The sequence below is a fragment of the Entelurus aequoreus genome, linkage group LG02, assembly GCF_033978785.1.
Source record: "Entelurus aequoreus isolate RoL-2023_Sb linkage group LG02, RoL_Eaeq_v1.1, whole genome shotgun sequence".
In the NCBI taxonomy this organism is placed as follows: domain Eukaryota; kingdom Metazoa; phylum Chordata; class Actinopteri; order Syngnathiformes; family Syngnathidae; genus Entelurus; species Entelurus aequoreus.
The window spans coordinates 38,056,931-38,076,115 of NC_084732.1; the positions used below are offsets into that span (position 1 = coordinate 38,056,931).

General features: G+C 35.6%; 1 protein-coding gene across 1 annotated transcript in view; it reads left to right on the plus strand.

Annotated features, from left to right (window-relative positions):
- The window catches only part of LOC133633672 (CUB and sushi domain-containing protein 1-like), a 1,183,208-nt gene that overhangs the window by 749,256 nt on the left and 414,767 nt on the right, over nt 1-19,185 (plus strand). The window contains exon 8 of the mRNA XM_062026293.1: nt 18,170-18,251. Within this exon, the coding sequence (XP_061882277.1) occupies nt 18,170-18,251 (82 nt within the window). The remainder of the gene's footprint in view (nt 1-18,169; nt 18,252-19,185) is intronic.

Sequence of the window (19,185 nt, forward strand, 5' to 3'; positions counted from 1 at the left end):
CAGCCCATCTTCTTGTTCATTCCTCACTTCCATAATTTGTTTTGATAAGTATCTTATGCTGTGGGGTCTTGCTCATACATTGTTCAGCCTTGCTCCCATATTATTCAACCTCGTTATTACTTCTTGAAGACCACCTGATTCTTAACTTTCTTCCACATCCTTCTCAGAGTTCTGAGGTTAGTGATTAGTTAGCTTATCATGCTAGCGATCACCTGTCTTTTTCAATTACTTACTTTCCCCCAACAGAGTCACTGGTGTCAGAAAACAGAACTGGAATTAGGGTCAGGAGTTGTGGTCGAGTAAAGGCCAAAATAGACAAATTACTTTGAATCGAGGTTTGCAGCAAGGGGAGAACATTCCAATAAAGGTGCAATAGGTCCTCCAATAAGTACTTGGGTATTTATTTTGATTCCCAGTTAACTTGGGCCAACCAAGTTGACTCGGTTTGCTCCCGTATGAACCAGCGCCTGCACTTTCTAAGGAGGCTCAGGGTCCACGGTGTGGCAAGCAATATCATGATGTTGTTTTATAAGGCAAACATTGAATCTGTCATCCATTATGGCATCTCCACATGGTTTGGAAATATGTCTGTCATACTAAAAACCCAACTTCAAAACCTTATCAAGAGGGCTGGTAAAATAATTGGCATGCAGCTCCCTTGTTCCCCCTCAAGAAATATTCGACAAGACCGTGAGGAAGCAGGGTCTTAAAATCACCCGTGACCCACACCACATACTTCATAGTGAAATTGTGTTGATTCCAAATGGTAAACGGTACAGAACAGCAACATACAAACTCAACAGGTATATATTTTCCTTTGTCCCACTGGCAATCAAAGCAATTAACAACAGAAAATTTACTGTAATAACTGGATGCAATAATAAGGAGTGCAATACGGGGGGATTGTAGTGTGTGATCTCATACCTGCGCACTGTTCATTGTCGTCACTGTATTGTCGGATGAACTGTATGTATGTATCTATGTATGTATGTATGTAAAACGCTGTGTCTTGATGTCCAAGACAAATTTCCATATTCCATGAACAAGTGGCTACAGCGCATATAAAGATGTGCAATTTGGTGAATGCACAATTTTATTGTTCCCCGTGCAAGACGTTTTTACAGCTACTTTAAGCCTTTGGGGTTGTAAGCTATGCGTGAATTACAGTGCACACAATGACCGAACGAGAGCTAATAGAGAAAAAGCATAAAACGTTTATGTAGAATCTAATTGAACGTATCCCATGTGCCACTGTTTCATTAGAGATTAACTAAATAACGACTATTTTTAGCCCACTGTTAAAAGTATTGATAACCATCCTGGTGCCAGTACACAACACAACATTGAAGGATGAGCATCAGCACCAATCGCTGTGGTCTGGCACCACCAGGCTGAATCAAAAAAGGTCACACTCCTCCCCCCAAAAAAATGTAAATGTATGATCTATGGAGCTATAAGTGTCATCACATTGTGTCAATAGATAACCATGTATCAATGGAAACATAATTTGTATTCAATCTAATTTGTCATTTAAAAAAAATATTAACATATGTTTATTTTTTGTCATTTTTGTTTAATTAATAATGGTAATATAATGGCCGAAGGTGTATGAAATAATAATTTTTGAGCTGGAGACATAAACTAGCTGTTACGCATAGGAACACTTTCCCATTCTCATGGATTTATATTTTCTTAAACTTATTTGTTCTTAAATATTACAAATTAAATAGATAAGACCGATTGAAAGAAGGGGGAGTGTGTATATATCACAGTCTTTAATATTTGTTATAGCCAAAACTAATAGTTAATGATGCGGCCAAAAACCCCCAAAACATGTCACTTTTAATCCTGCTGTGTTGGAGGCTAATAGCAATGGCAGCAGCCTCATAATCTCTTTATGCCTGCTGTCAAATACTGTTCAATCCTGGCTGGTCACCATATTTATTTTAGCCGCAGGGAGTGTGAAAGTGCATCTTTTTTTCTTTTTCAGCATACTGAATTAATTAAGTCTGAGAGTAATTATAAATGGTTCAATAAATAAGGAAACCTCTTGCTAAACAGTTTGACAGTTAAATGGCTCATTAAAAGGAAATTAATTAATTACAAGTTAAAAAAACATCTTCCATTTGTTTCGCTGTATTCTTTATTCTCACTATACTATTATTTTAGCTCTGGGTTCACGCTCACTATTTGTGAGTATACCCAAACATATACACGGCATGAAGATGAATAGAAAGGCATGTGAATGGTCTAGTTCAAACGGGAACTTTTGCTTTGTGCAATACAAATTCGCATACAGAATGTATTACATGTAGTAAACAACTTCCCACAATTTTACTTTTTTTGCTAAATTACACAATCAATGTTTTCTTACTAGGCAGAAACAATATGGACCTGATCTTCAAAAGGTTGGCATATATTAAAACACATGCAAACTTGATAGCACACGCAAAGCTGATCTTCTAAGCTTGTTCACAGAGGGCCGTGTCTCTTAAATCAGTGGTCCCCAACCTTTTTGTAGCTGCGGACCGGTCAACGCTTGAAAATTTGTCCCACGGACCGGGGGTGGGGGTGATTTTATTTAATTTTTTTAATTTTTTTTTTTTTTTCATAAACAAATACAATCATGTGTGTTTACGGACTGTATCCCTACAGACTGTATTGATCTATATTGATATAGAATGTATATATTGTGTTTTTTATGTTGATTTAATAAAAAAATAAAAATAATATCTTGTGCGGCACGGTACCAATCGGTGGTTGGGGACCACTGTCTTAAATGAGCAAAATACATACTGAGCGCAATCCATTTAGCTCGTCTGTCTTCGTGTACATACTGTATATGCAGAATATACGTTGATTGCCAGAACACCCACAATGTGACTTATAAAGCCTGAAACTGTTTGTACTGATTTTGCATTTATGTTTAGACCATTTAGAAGGTACATGCAAAATGGCACAGTTACTCATTGTGGCGAGAAGGAGGTCATCTGTGCTATGACAGACTACAGAGACGGCATTGAGTGTGTCAACGTATTTGGGGTATCAGAAATAAAAAATAAAAAGACACACAAAAGCGGCTTCTCCCAGAAGGCACCTTTGGCGGCGAGTGGGTTCCCTTTTTGTCTAGAACAGGGGTGTTCAAACTTTCAAATTTCATTGGAAAGTGACTTAAGCACAGCATCAATAGGTATGACACAAATTCAAATAACTTTCCCCACTCATGATATAAACTAACTATAACCAACAAATACAATCAACATACATTCACACATAACACACCTCCTGCTCATTGAGCTTTGTAGACATTATAAAACATGTACAACTTAAAATTACACATCTACAAATCTATAGTGCATGATGGGTGATATGCAAAACACTCTCTGTGCACTTCGCCATGTGTGGCGCATTTTAACTTCTTGTTATTATTGATTGATTATAAAACTTTAAGCAGGTTGTCAAGGAAAGAAACAAGGTAGGAGTTTAAATTTCACATTCTCTTAATATTCAATAGTTTATCGTTTGTACTTCATATTGCATTGTCATTAGGGTCTAAAGTGGGGAGGGCGGGGGGTTAAAGTTGTACTACTTGAAGTTGTGTGTTGTTGTTCAGTCTGTTACAGCTTGTTGAAGTGTTATTTTTGTACAATAGACTGTTGTTACATCACAGTCATGTGTATGCGTGTCAATGTGTGTGCGCGCGCACACATCCACATAACTGCGTATTTGTGATTACCCTAAAAAGTACGGCTTTACCGCAGTCTGTATTTTTACATGTTTGTGGATAAGATGTTAAAAGAATTGTGTGTAAAGGTGATCATTGAGACAGCCCACAGTGGTAATAAATAATCATTAAAAAAAAATTAAAGTTAGTGTTGTGATTTATTTATTTAGATGCTTATTTAATTACATTACACATATATTTAATATCTATATAAGAATACACACTTTGGAATTGTATAAATACTTACATTGTGTGTGTGCGTGTCTATACATATATAGACACACACACACGCACACGCATTATTATATATATATATATATATATATATATATATATATATATATATATATATATATATATATATATATATATAACGTATATATATATATATATATATATATATATATATATATATATATATATATACGTTCAAAAGTTTGGGGTCACATTGAAATGTCTTTATTTTTGAAGGAAAAGCACTGTACTTTTCAATGAAGATAACTTTAAACTAGCCTTAACTTTAAAGAAATACACTCTATACATTGCTAATGTGGTAAATGACTATTCTAGCTGCAAATGTCTGGTTTTTGGTGCAATATCTACATAGGTGTATAGAGGCCCATTTCCAGCAACTATCACTCCAGTGTTCTAATGGTACAATGTGTTTGCTCATTGGCTCAGAAGGCTAATTGATGATTAGAAAACCCTTGTGCAATCATGTTCACACATTTGAAAACAGTTTAGCTCGTTACAGAAGCTACAAAACTGACCTTCCTTTGAGCAGATTGAGTTTCTGGAGCATCACATTTGTGGGGTCAATTAAATGCTCAAAATGGCCAGAAAAAGAGAACTTTCATCTGAAACTCGACAGTCTATTCTATTCTTGTTCTTAGAAATGAAGGCTATTACACAAAATTGTTTGGGTGACCCCAAACTTTTGAACGGTAGTGTATATATATATATATATATATATATATATATATATATGTATATATATATATATATATATATATATATATATATATATATATATATATATATATATATATATATATATATATATATATATATATATATATATATATGTATATATATATATATATATATATATATATATATATATATATATATATATATATATATATATGTATATATATATATATATATATATATATATATATATATATATATATATATATATATATATATATATATGTATGTCAAAAACTTTGGACACCCCTGGTTGAGGAGATGATGGCGGAGCTTGTAGTTGTCTGCTGCATGTTCCACAACATACATTCGTAGTCAAAAGTTTACATGCACTTGTAAAGAACATAATGTCATGGCTGTCTTGAGTTTCCAATAATTTCTACAACTCTTATTTTTTTGTGATAGAGTGATTGGAGCACATACTTGTTGGTCACAAAAAACATTCATGAAGTTTGGTTATTTTATGAATTTATTATGGGTCTACTGAAAATGTGACCAAATCTGCTGGGTCAAATACATACAGCAATGTTAATATTTGGTTACATGGTTGAATTTTTGACCACTACTCTTGACAAAATTGGTGCAGTTCAGCTGAATTTGTTGGTTTTCTGACATGGACTTGTTTCTTCAGCATTGTCCACACGTTTAAGTCAGGACTTTGGGAAGGCCATTCTAAAACCTTAATTCTAGCCTGATTTAGCCATTCCTTTACCACTTTTGACGTGTGTTTGGGGTCATTGTCCTGTTGGAACACCCAACTGCGCCCAAGACCCAACCTCCGGGCTGATGATTTGAGGTTGTCTTGAAGAATTTGGAGGTAATCCTCCTTTTTCATTGTCCCATTTACTCTCTGTAAAGCACCAGTTCCATTGGCAGCAATACAGGCCCAGAGCATAATACTACCACCACCATGCTTGACGGTATGGATTGGTGTTCCTGAGATTAAAGGCCTCACCTTTTCTTCTCCAAACATATTGCTGGGTATTCAACCAGAAGCTTGCCAGAAGCTTGTGGATGGCTACCAAAAGCGCCTTATTGCAGTGAAACTTGCCAAGGGACATGTAACCAAATATTAACATTGCTGAATGTATACATTTGACCCAGCAGATTTGGTTACATTTTCAGTAGACCCATAATAAATTCATATAAGAACCAAACTTCATGAATGTTTTATGTGACCAACAAGTATGTGCTCCAGTCACTCTATCACAAAAAAATAAGAGTTGTAGAAATTATTGGAAACTCAAGACAGCCATGGCATTATGTTCTCTATAAGTGTATGTAAACTTTTGACCACGACTGTAGCAACATGCCACAAGTTGGAGCATGATGTCATGACAGTGGACTAATTGACTGTCTCCGTGGTAACAGTACATGCAAAAATGTCATTTAAATAGGGTGGTTTGCCCCAGTTTTGCACTTGTTATCAATAGTGAACACAGTCTTAATTAGCAGTGATGGGCAGTAACAAGCCACATATAGCTTAACAACATTTCCTTGGCGGTAGCGTCACTACTTTTTGAATGAGTAGCGATTCCTGTAGCTTAGCTATTTTCAGACCCATGTAGCGAAGAAGCGTACATCAGAGCTACAAGCTACGAAGAGAAAAAATGGACTGTGAATCCAGGCCAAAAAATATGGAGAAAATACAATGACCTGGATAAATGAGAACATCCACAGATATGTAGAACATCCATGATGATTGTATTTGTATGGTGTTTGTATGAAAAATCACAGTTGGCTAAGGTTAGGGCAAAACATTGCATAGTGGCCAATCAGAGGCAATTATTTATTATATTAGCTTAATTAGCCAGTATATTTTTTCAAACAATTTACTACATTTAATAAAGCGTTGCCTTCAACAGCTAATTTTATGATGTCAAATTTTGGAGATTTTACAAACTATCAGAAGTCAAATGAAAGGATGAGCGCATTTAGGGTGTGATTTACTAAGATCCAAAATAACGGGTGCTAAATAACATGTGCAATCCATTAAATTGCATGTAGCATTAGTAGGTATGGCACTGGTGATCGATTAAGACGGCGTACCATTGATAACAAGTGCAAAAATGGTGCAGTCCGCCCTATTTAAATTATAATTTTGTGTGTACTACCGTATGCAGCTGTGCCCATGTAGACATCTACTTCCTGCACATCCATTGCATCATATGGTCCAACCTGTAGTGTTTTGTGATGTTGTGGAAAATCTTCCACACATATATATATTTTTACCATCATTTCTGGGCTACATAAGAAGTGATCTAGACAACAGAACCAATTGTTTAGCAGGGATGTATATGGTTAAGATTTTATCTGTACGATAACCTTATCGATATTCCTTATCAATATCGGTATTCATCAGTACTCTTACCAGTACTATATTTAATTTGTGGAAATAAAGATGTGGAAACAATGCATTTAAATTAGCAGAAGAGGTTGAACACCTCAAACATGATGTACTGTAACATCTCAGAGCAGGAAAGTCTTTTGTCAACACCTGGTTTTTGAAGTCTTAAACAAGTCAACAATGTTTGCAGTGCAAAGTAAAGTGCAGCTGTTATGTCAACTTCTTGTAAAGACTACACAGATCCATCACTGTGTTTCCAATCATTACCATTACACTCCGCTGGAAAATAGTATTTATGTATGGCACTCATGTGCAGACCACATGTTATATCATATCAAATATATCATTTCAATCAATACAATCAATTAGCATGTTTTGTGGTAGTGCATTTTGTAACATTAGGAATTGTTTTTTGTGTTTATGTTGCACATGGGCGAATTTGAGTGGCGGACCGGAAGCCAGAGTGTTGACAGCTACCGATGTATGTGTGTGTGTAGTGTGTATCATATAAATAAAAAGACCCAGTGAGCAAATGTAATGCTTGATCATCCAGTGTGTGGTCAAGAGAGAGAACTAACTGAAACACATTTTAGCAGGATGTCTTTTAATGACACGCACAGGCGCTGCAATGGAGCAACGTCAGATGGCAACTAGAGACTTGTCAGTCACAGCGGATTAAATTTTGCTTCAAAGCAACTTTATGGATTATTATATTACCTCAATTTGTCGCTTTTCTGAGGGAATTAATATTAGCCTGTGGATTATTGGATAGCTAGGAGGATGGTTGATATAACGCGGTTGTGACTTGTGAGCAGAGGTTGGTAGAGTAGCCAAAAATTGTAGTCAAGTAAGAGTACTGTTATTTTAGAGATTTATTACCCAAATATTTAGTTGAGTAAAAGTAAAAAGTATGTTGTGAAAAAACTACTCAAGTACTGAGTAACTGAAGAGTAACCTGTTCGTTTAATGATGACGGCAACAAATAATGCACAAAAACATAAAAATAGCGATGAGCAAATTCAGAGCCAGGAATATCTCCTAAGCAACTAAAACAATAATATATATTAAATAATAATACATTAAAATAAAAAAAAATTAAGGCAAATTGAGCCACAATAACTTAACAGCACCAGTCAGTAGGCATTGATTGATTGATTGATTGAAACTTGTATTAATAGATTGCACAGTACAGTACATATTCCGTACAATTGACCACTAAATGGTAACACCCCAATACGTTTTTCAACGTTAATCAATTCATGGTAAACACACTGTGCACTTCTGATTGGTGTTTCTATGCATGTGTGTGTGTGTGTGTGTCTGTGAGTCTGCAGTGCGTTAATAAATGTCCCCACACGATGTACATTTGACAGTGATTCATAGCACGGAAGCTAACATCAGCCTACGGTGACAGCCAAAATATCTACTAACGTTACTTACCGTGATGTGCTTCCTCAAATTTGACATTGAGTTCATGTAAGCCAGGGGTGCCCACACTTTTTCAGCCGGCAAGCTACTTTTTAAATGACCAAGTCGAGGTGATCTACCTCATATATACATATACATACACATAATATATATATATATATATATATATATATATATATATATATATATATATATATATATATATATATATATATATATATATATATATATATATATATATATACATTTACAGTATATAATTTATATTTATTTATTTTGCCGTTTTTGTTCACATGTTAAAGGTGTTTTAATGAATATACATGCATGTTTAACATATAGATTCCTTTTTTTCATGAAGACAAGAATATAAGTTGGTGTATTACCTGATTCTGATGACTTGCATTGATTGGAATTAGACAGTAGTGCTGATAACGTCCACGTTTTCAAATGGAGGAGAAACAAAGTTACTCCTTTCTGTCTAATACCACATGAAAGTGGTTGGTTTTTGGCATCTTATTTGTCCAGCTTCCATATTCGTTTTAATACACTTTACAAGAAATACATTGGTGGCAAACTCCATAGCTTGCTAGCTTGTTTGCGCTGGCTTTCGGAGACTCTTATTTTGTTAGCGCAGGCGCGATGGAGCGGCACTTTTATTGTGAAGACAGGAACTGTGCGGTCAGTCTTTAGGCTTTTGACGGGAGGTACGGTTGAAATAAAAAAGTGTCTTTTTTCCTTCACACTTTTGATTGATTGATTAAAACTTTTATTAGTAGATTGCACAGTAAAGTACATATTCCGTACAATTGACCACTAAATGTTGTTTAAGTCGGGGTCCACGTGTGACGGTCATGTGACCGCCTGGCTCTGTTTGATTGGTGAAATGGAGTCCAACGTCACCAGTGACTGCATTTGATTGGTGAAACGAAATCAAACGTCACCAGTGACTGCATCTGATTGGTGAAACACAGGCATGTGTCGATCCTACTTTGAAGGTCTGTCTGATAAACCAAAACAAACAAAGCGTGCATTAACAGATCGATAAAAATCAGTAGCGAGTAGCGAGCTGAATGTAGATAAATATACTCAAGTAAAAGTAAAAGTATGTTGCATTAAAACTACTCTTAGAAGTACAATTCATCCCAAAAGTTACTCAAGTAGATGTAACGGAGTAAATATAGCGTGTTACTACCCACCTCTGCTTGTGAGTAAAGTGCGATCACTTCAAACTGACACACCGTGCGTGACTTTGAGGACAAAATATTTTTGTGTTACATACAAACTTTTGTGTGGTGTTGTATCTTGCTTGTCATTATTCAAAGCTAATGTTAATGTGTTCGAAATAAACTCAAAACTCAAACTCAATGTGTAGCACTGGCAGCTGAACCGAACGTGACAGTGTGTCATAATTACATCCGTCGGCTGCAATAAAAAATACCAATAGCGGTATCATTAGTCCAGAATCTTCACAGTCCTCATGGGCCGACCTAATTAGGAACCGGTACCAAAAAATATTGGTACTCGGTATACATCAATAGCCGACGGTGTGCTCAGGAAGAGGCTTGTGTTGTGATGAGATGCTACAAGATGCACATTGCAAGAAGGTTTTTTTTTATTGGGATATGTATTTGATACATCTCCTATAAAAGACACCAAAACTAATCAATTAATTTGTTTTAATCAACCCGTTAAGTCAACCATCATTTATAAAATGATATGCGGGAATTGACAACATAACTTTTATTTCTGACAGTCCAAATATGTTGACACACGAACGGATGTCTCTGTAAATCTCTCCCCAACATTTGTCTTTACAGCGCAATCCAGTTTTCCCTGTTTTTTTGTTCAGTCATTGTAAACTGTTCATGAAGACAGGCACACTAAATGGATTACGCGCTTCATTTTTCTCATTTAAGATGCAATCCTCAGTGCACAAATTTAGTCAATCAGCTTTGCATGCACTATCAAGTTTGCACATGTTTGAGTACACGCAAATGCTTTGTAGATCAGGCCCATTGTGAGTCTAAATAGGTGGAGTGTGAGAGTCTGAACAGTAGTGTTTGACAGGTATCATATGGACACCATAGAGAACTTTTTCTTTTTTTTTTTTAAATTTCCTAAAAAAAGTTGAGTTGTTGAGATGAAAGGTTTGCGGAAGACTTTGAAGATACAGAAACGACACTATGAATCATAAGCCTGCATTTCAACACCAAACCGTCTTTTAAGTGCAAATATGGGATTTAGTCAGTTTGACGATGTTTGACAGCAGCCCAGCTTTTTTTTCCTCTGTTACAATGTCATGTTGTTTGAATGAACTGGATTTGAGTTGGCAAAATGAACCTCGGTGAAAGATGCCAATGAATGTCATTTGGTCTTTTTCGGGATGGTCTGTGCATGTTTGTGTGATGTGTTTTTTGGAAGGAACATCAAAACCATGTTAGAGCTGCAAGACAGCGTGTCCTGTTTTGCATCATCTCCCACACAAGCATGCATACAAACTGTAGATCCGCTAAAAAATGGACACAACACAAATGCAGAAAAATCACCCATCCATCTACTCGCATTTCCTGAAACCTATGTCTCCCAGTGTACTGCATGTTTGAGTAGGATGGATGGATAGCCTCTATTGTCCCACACAGAATAACAATTCATCTTCGTTTGAGGGAGAATAGTCAACTGACACCATAAACCTGACCACCTTGCGAGCTTTCTAAGCAAAGCTTAGATGGCCTAACTCTAAGCATTTTCAATCAACTCGCCTCAACAACAGCCGACATTCCATCTACAGCAGGGGGCGCCAACCCGTCGATCACAATCAACCAGTCAAATTGGACTTTGGGTATGGTTTGAGTTTATTTCGAACATGTATACAGATACAATAGGATACATCCTATAATCCACACACTCTCATTTATCTTTAAAACTATTTCGAAAAGGAGTAGGAAGAAGACTACATTAATGTTAGATCCCAAACATATATACTATATTTTTTGAACACATCGTCTGTTTTGGCAATGTACATCCATTTTACCGCAGCACACAGCAATTTTAACCTGCTGTGATCACTCCAAACACCAGAAAGAAGCTCCTCCTACTGACTGGTGGATAGGCCACAACGTGCAGCGCTTAAACACATGGCTACTTTCAATTTGATTAGCGTATATAAAAGGGTGCGTGGTCTGGGCATGCCATGTCAAGCCAACTCCTGAGATCAATTCCACGTTGATTGCGATGTAACAGAGAAATGTGCTTAGACGTGTCCTGAATTTTTACTGGCGTACATACTTTTCAAGTGTTCTTGTAGTCGGACAATATTTTTGGTATATTAGATAACATTTTTACCTGACATGTTTCGACTGTCATCTGCTGTATTCTTCCGAAGGGTCACCTGACCATTGTGACGTGTTGCCTGTCAGTTGTTCTTATAGGCGTAGCCAACCAGGCAGACCTGTCATGTTTACCTGGTTGGCTCCCCCTCGCCCCCCCACACCCCTGGCTGCTAATGGTTAATGGAGGAGGGAGTCCCAGGTATGTGAGAGCATGAATGCTCCCTTATTCCGATTGATGTGGTTATTTATTTTGCAATGATCTGATATGGCTGACTTCAAGATTTCCTGTTCAGATTTTAGTTTTAGGCTTCTTGTGAACCTTCCAGTTGTCTCTTTTTCACATTATTTCTGATGTTCTTTCTTTCTTGTGTTGAATGTCCTCCTTGTTTCTCCGATGTATGATTTTCTGCATTATTTACATGGGATTTTGTATTTTACATTGCATTTCTTGTCTTGTTCTATTTTGTTTTTTGGATGTACAAGTAAGTGTCTTGTTTTTATGTGAGGTTTAACTGTTGTGTCTTTTTGTGTTTTTTCATGACCCGCTGTATTGGTTCTGTTATTCGGTCCAATGTATGGTTTTCCTTAGTTTTTTTCTTCTTTATTCTCTTTTCCTTGTTATTGTTCCCCTTTTTTGATGGCCCAGGTCGGATATTGGCAGTTTTTGAGTGCATTTTTTATGTGTTTCTCGTCCTTTTGTCTGTCTTCTTCTTCTGTTATGATGTTGGCCCATTCATAGTGTCCTCATGACTGACATTCTGTGTTCTGTGGGATGATCAGAGGTCCAGAGTAGAAATTGGTGTCGGTTTTTGTTTTCCTGTCAGTATGTTGAGGTGGTCTGTAAGCTCCTGTGTGTGTCCCATTTTTATTTTCTCCAGAATGTCATCCACGTATCTTCTCCAGAATGTGGGTCTGCAGTGTATGGGTGCTGTGTTGAGGGCAGTAGTTTCCAGGTCTTCCATTAGGAATAGCTGATGAGGGGTCTCCCTTTGTGAATCCCTCTTTTTGTTTATACTATACTATTCATTTGTATTGAAAGTATGTCTACATATGTATGGACATTTTGTCTGACTACAATAAGACTTAATGAACCTTTTTGAGCGACATACTTACTTTCCTGAAAAAAACAAACTTAGCCAATGTCCCAATAGCTAAGTTGAAGATGGACATAACTTTAAAAATGTTTAGAGGAAATATTAAGAGGTACTCGTTAGCTCTGTGCATCCTAAATGGTTCATTTGTGTAACAGAATGCCAGCTGGATTCTGTCTGAGCCTGAGGGTGCTGATACAGTCTTGTGCATACTGACTTACTGTTGTTTTGATATTTTGCAGCCATTACTATGTGTTTATAATATATGAAATTTCTTTTAAAAAAAAAAGGCAAATTACTACTTAAATAAGATTTGTTCATGCTGCCAGGTTAAATAACATACAGTTCAGTTTCTCCTTTCATCAAGATACCAAATGCGGCACTTGTAACATAACATGTTCCACCTCTTGTGGACGACGAGATGGGTTGTATTTTGAATTTAAAATATGAACGAGTGTACTCGGATATGTTCCAACACAGCAGGTTTTCCATGTTCGCTGTGACTTCTGCCTGATGGAGACACGCCTTTTTACTGCTCCCGTCATGTTTGCTTAAAGTTAGTGTTTTGTACCCTTCCAGGTTGCAGAATGCTATTTTGGGTATTTTCTTTTGTTTTGAGTTTGGGTTTTTGAATTAGTAATGTTAAAACATCTCATTCCGTTGAATCGAGTCCTTCACTGAAAATGAATAATTTGGGGAAGAATGTGTAACTTATTTTAAATATTTAAATCAATTTATACTGGTTCTCCTAACAATATATATAATGATAATAACAATAATATAATAATCAGCATCATTAAAATAATAATAATAATAATAGTTCCTCTTTGTACTTTGTGAACACTTGTAGTTTGAACAGTCTCTTGAACTGAATCATATTGGTGCTTTGTTGTATTTTCTTGTGTAAACCATTCCATAATTTAATTCCACATACGGATATGCTAAAGGTCTTAAGTGTTGTACGTGCATACAATAGTTTTAAGTTAGAATTTCCTCTAAGGTTATATGTCTCCTTTTTTGTTGAGAATAATTGTTGTACATTCTTGGGTAGCAGGTTATAGTTTGCTTTGTACATCATTTTATCTGTTTGCAAATTCACCAAATCGTTTAATTTCAATATATTTGATTCAGTAAATCAAGGGTTTGTATGTTCTCTATATCCAACATTAAGTATTAGTCTGTTTTTTTTGTTTTGTTGTAACACCGTTAGTGAATGACGCGCACATGTGTAGTTGTTTTCCCATATTTCTACACAGAGTAAATCAGTAACTCAGAGATTTAACACTAGCGAGCAGTGGAGAATATGGAGTGAGTTTTGCTCCAGAACATATTTTGCTTTAGGCATTATTGATGTGTTTCTTGCTACTTTATGTTGTATTTTCTACACAAGTTTTTCAGTTCATTTTATCATCTATTGTTACACCCAAAAATGTGTTTTCTTTTACCCTTTCAATGTCTATTCCGTCTATTTGTATTTGTATTTGACTTTTTCTTCTACTGTTACCGAATAGCATGCTTTTAGTTTTACTGAGGTTTAAGGGTAGTCTGTTTTTGTCAAATCATCGCTTTTATTTTTTTCAGTTTTTATTTGTATTAGCCTCTGTGTGTTCTCTCCTGAACAAAACGCAGTTGTATTAATCTGCAAATAATACCAACTTCAAGTCCTTTGTAACTTTAAAAATGTTGTTTATGTAAAGTTTGAACAATTTTGGTCCCAGTATTGATCCCTGAGGTACGCCACAAGATATATTCAGCTCTGTAGACGTGTGTTGGCCTATCTATTTAATAATAATTTAATAGTAATAACGATAATAATAACTAGTACCATTGGCGTGTTAGGCCTATTTTAGGGGGGCTCAAGCCCCCCTAAAATGTTCTTAAGCCTCCCTAAATAACTTAGTGTTAAACTTTTTTTTTTTTTTTAATTCTATTTTTTTTTTTTTTTTTTACAAATACATGCCGACATATTCATTATAAAGTGGCCCGAATATGAGTTTAAATACATAATCATATAACCTGTCATTATTCACTCAGTTTCCCCTCACTTCATAGCATGAGGAAGAGAGCCCCTTTAGTGCGTCGGTATCCAATCCATTCCACTTGTTCATATAGAAAATGCCCACATCACTCAAAGTCCAGTCCGCATTTTCTCTGCGACCTTTCTTGCGGTCCTTGGACTTTTTCATATAGAAAATGTCCACATCACTCAAAATCCAGTCCGCATTTTCTCTGCAACTTTGCTTGCGGTCCTGCAGGTGTACGAAGCACATTAGCACACAGCACTGCAGAACAAGAACCTTGTTTCTGCAATTGTAAATAATTTAGTTTTTAAGTTTTGTGTTTCTTGTAGAATCTATATACAGTAATATACATTAGCCTATTGTTAAAATAATGAAAAAACCATCATTAAATATATTTGTTTTATTGTATTGTTACATTAATAGCTGTTGTATTATTATAGGATGGCTTGTTAAACATTTCATAGGATTTTCAGAGGGTGGAAAAACTAAGACATTTATTATAAAATGAATAAATACATAAAAAGAAAAAGAAAAAAAATGTTTAAAAGCCATCGTACCGGGGAGCATTTAATTTCGTCCCGTGCATTTTTTTTACCGTCCCCGGGATGACGGGAATACATTAATCCAGGGGCGTCACTAGCGTTTAAGGACAGGGGGGGCTTAACCCTCAGGAGATGCACAGGATGCGAGCGAACGTAGCGCACGAGCACAAAACTTCACAAACGGATAACAAAGACTTAGAAATAAATCATTGTTATTATTATTATTTCTGTCGGTTTATTTTCAATCTGTGTTCAGTACAACAACAAACATGGGTTTGCACAGTGACATTTTGTTTACAGCATCAACAAGAAACAATTACTTGCATGATCCTTCAAGATACACTGAAACACAATGAAAGTCATGGCATTAGCCTCTATGTTATTCATTCACAACATAGAGGCTAATGCCACAACTTTAGCTCACAATACAATAATTGTTTGTTCCCAAATATTTTGAAGTTGCACAGATTACATTTTGGGCACATATGTGACTAAAATGGTTGTAAATTCAAGCCCTGGAAATATTACTTAATTACTTGAATTAAAGTAATATCTGGATCGGGATAATTTGGCTTGTATATTATATATATATATATATATATATATATATATATATATATATATATATATATATATATATATATATATATATATATATATATATATATATATATATATTATATTTACTGTAAATAAGAAAGACTGCTGACTGCTGATCTGAAAACGAGCCAAAGCTGTCAAAGAGCTGAGGGACCATCTTCAAAGTGCAATGCTGAAACAAATAATGCAAACAATAAAATGTAACTTCCAGGGTTTGAGATTAATGTAGTCTCGTCATCCCGGGGACAGTAAAAAAAATGCACGGGACGAAATTAAATGCTACCCGGGACGATGGCTTTTAACCATTTTTTTTTCTTTTTCTTTTTATGTATTTATTCATTTTACATTTTATATTAAATGTCTTGGTTTTTCCACCCTCTGAAAATCCTATGAAATGTTTAACAAGCCATCCTATAATAATACAACAGCTATTAATGTAACAATATAATAAAACAAATAGATTTAATGACGTTTTTTTCATTATTTTAACAATAGGCTAATGTATATTACTATATATAGATTCTACAAGAAACACAAAACTTAAAAACTAAATTATTTACAATTGCAGACACAAGGTTCTTGTTCTGCAGTGCTGTGTGCTAATGTGCTTCGTACACCTGCAGGACCGCAAGCAAGGTCGCAGAGAAAATGCGAACTGGATTTTGAGTGATGTGGGCATTTTCTATATGAACAAGTCCAAGGACCGCAAGCCTGGTCGCAGAGAAAATGCGGACTGGATTTTGAGTGATGTGGGCATTTTCTATATGAACAAGTGGAATGGATTGGATACCGACGCACTAAAGGGGCTCTCTATCTTACGCTACGAAGTGAGGGGAAACTGAGTGAACAATGACAGGTTATATGATTATTTATTCAAACTCATATTCGGGCCACTTTATAATTATTATATGTCGGCATGTATTTGTAAATAAAAAACCTAGTTTTTTTATTTTTTTTATTTTTTTAACACCAAATTATTTAGGGGGGCTTTAGAACATTTTAGGGTTAGTTATATTTTATTGTTTGCATTATTTGTTTCAGCATTGCACTTTGAAGATGGTCCCTCAGCTCTTTGACAGCTTTGGCTCTTTTTCAGATCAGCAGACAGACTCTAAGTCTTTCTTATTTACAGTTTATATAAAAGTTTCTCATTTCTATTCAGACTTCCATATATATTTAATTTCCTTAACGGCTTGCCATAAAATATATATATAAATATATTATATACAAGCCAAATTATCCCGATCCAGATATTACTTTAATTCAAGTAATCAAGTAATATTTCCAGGGCTTGAATTTACAACCATTTTAGTCACATATGTGCCCAAAATGTAATCTGTGCAACTTCAAAATATTTGGGAACAAACAATTATTGTATTGTGAGCTAAAGTTGTGGCATTAGCCTCTATGTTGTGAATTAATAACATAGAGGCTAATGCCATGACTTTCATTGTGTTTCAGTGTATCTTGAAGGATCATGCAAGTAATTGTTTCTTGTTGATGCTGTAAAAAAAATGTCACTGTGCAAACCCATGTTTGTTGTTGTACTGAATACAGATTGAAAATAAACCCACTGAAATAATAATAATAACAATGATTAATTTCTAAGTCTTTGTTAGCCGTTTGTGAAGTTTTGTGCTCGTGCGCTACGTTCACTCGCATCCTGTGCATCTCCTGGGGGCTAAGCCCCCCTTGTCCTTAAAAGCTAGTGACGCCCCTGACTAGTACAACAATATAAATCATATCAGAGGCAGGTAAAAAAACCTAAATGGTGACAGCGTTTCCCTGAAAAACATTTACTTGTAGCCAGCCAGTTGAATTATTTTGATAAAGTAAAACATTCAAAAGGAAAGTCCTGACACCCTTAGTAAACACTGACAGGGGTGATTGTTACATGTGCGCACTAGTCACTTGACTTCCATTATTTTCTTGAAAAATATTAAAATAGCCAGCGTAAAAAAAAAAATCACTAATATAATGCAGACATTTTTAAATGACAATATTATTCTTACATTGAAAGGTAATTAACAAAAACAACTGGCAAATAAAGTATACAATGACGCATAACATGTGTATTCTTTCTCTCTTTGTTTTTAGTGAGTCAAAGCGGCTTAGCAGGAGATGTCTGTCCAGATCCTGGAATTCCAGAAAATGGCAAGAGAATGGGATCAGCCTTCCAGTGAGTACTCTTTGCATTTAATCCCAATCATCCACTGGGACCTCAAATATTCTTGATCAGATGAGCTACCTGAGGAACATTTTCTCCAAAATACATTGCTTATAATGTGGAGATGATAAATGATCTTCAAAGGTGTTTTGTAGAAAGTTAATTCGAAATGTAAACGTATTAGATTAGTGTAGTCTTTATTTGAAGGGACAATGCACAGAAACATTAAACTCAAAGACATACCTGTATATGTTCTATACCAGATTATAGCTAAAAGGCTAATTTCCATCTGCAGTCCCTGGCTACCTAAATTAAAGGGATACGAAAATCATGCAATAAAATTATGACAATAAAATCATACTAGCATGTAATCAAATTAAGACAAGTCATAAAATGCCCTTTCATGGACACATATTATTTATTCCTACCATTTCTCCTTGTCTCAGAAGTTACTAATAGTCTCTTCACTTCAAGTGTTCAACATTAATATTTTGTATTTGAGGGACGGCGTGGCGAAGTTGGTAGAGTGGCCGTGCCAGCAATCGGAAGGTTGCTGGTTACTGGGGTTCAATCCCCTCCTTCTACCATCCTAGTCACGTCCGTTGTGTCCTTGGGCAAGACACTTCACCCTTGCTCCTGATGGCTGCTGGTTAGCGCCTTGCATGGCAGCTCCCGCCATCAGTGTGTGAATGTGTGTGTCAATGGATGAATGTGGAAATACTGTCAAAGCGCTTTGAGTACCTTGAAGGTAGAAACGCGCTGTACAAGTATAACCCATTTATCATTCTTTATTTATGACTTCATGTTTAATTTCATGTTGTTTCATCAGATATAGTGCATATTACATCTCGTTCATTCACCCACACCTCACACAGGGCACCTGAAGGTGACTTTGATAACAGAATATTGCAATATAAGATAATATACACCGCATATTATTAACTAT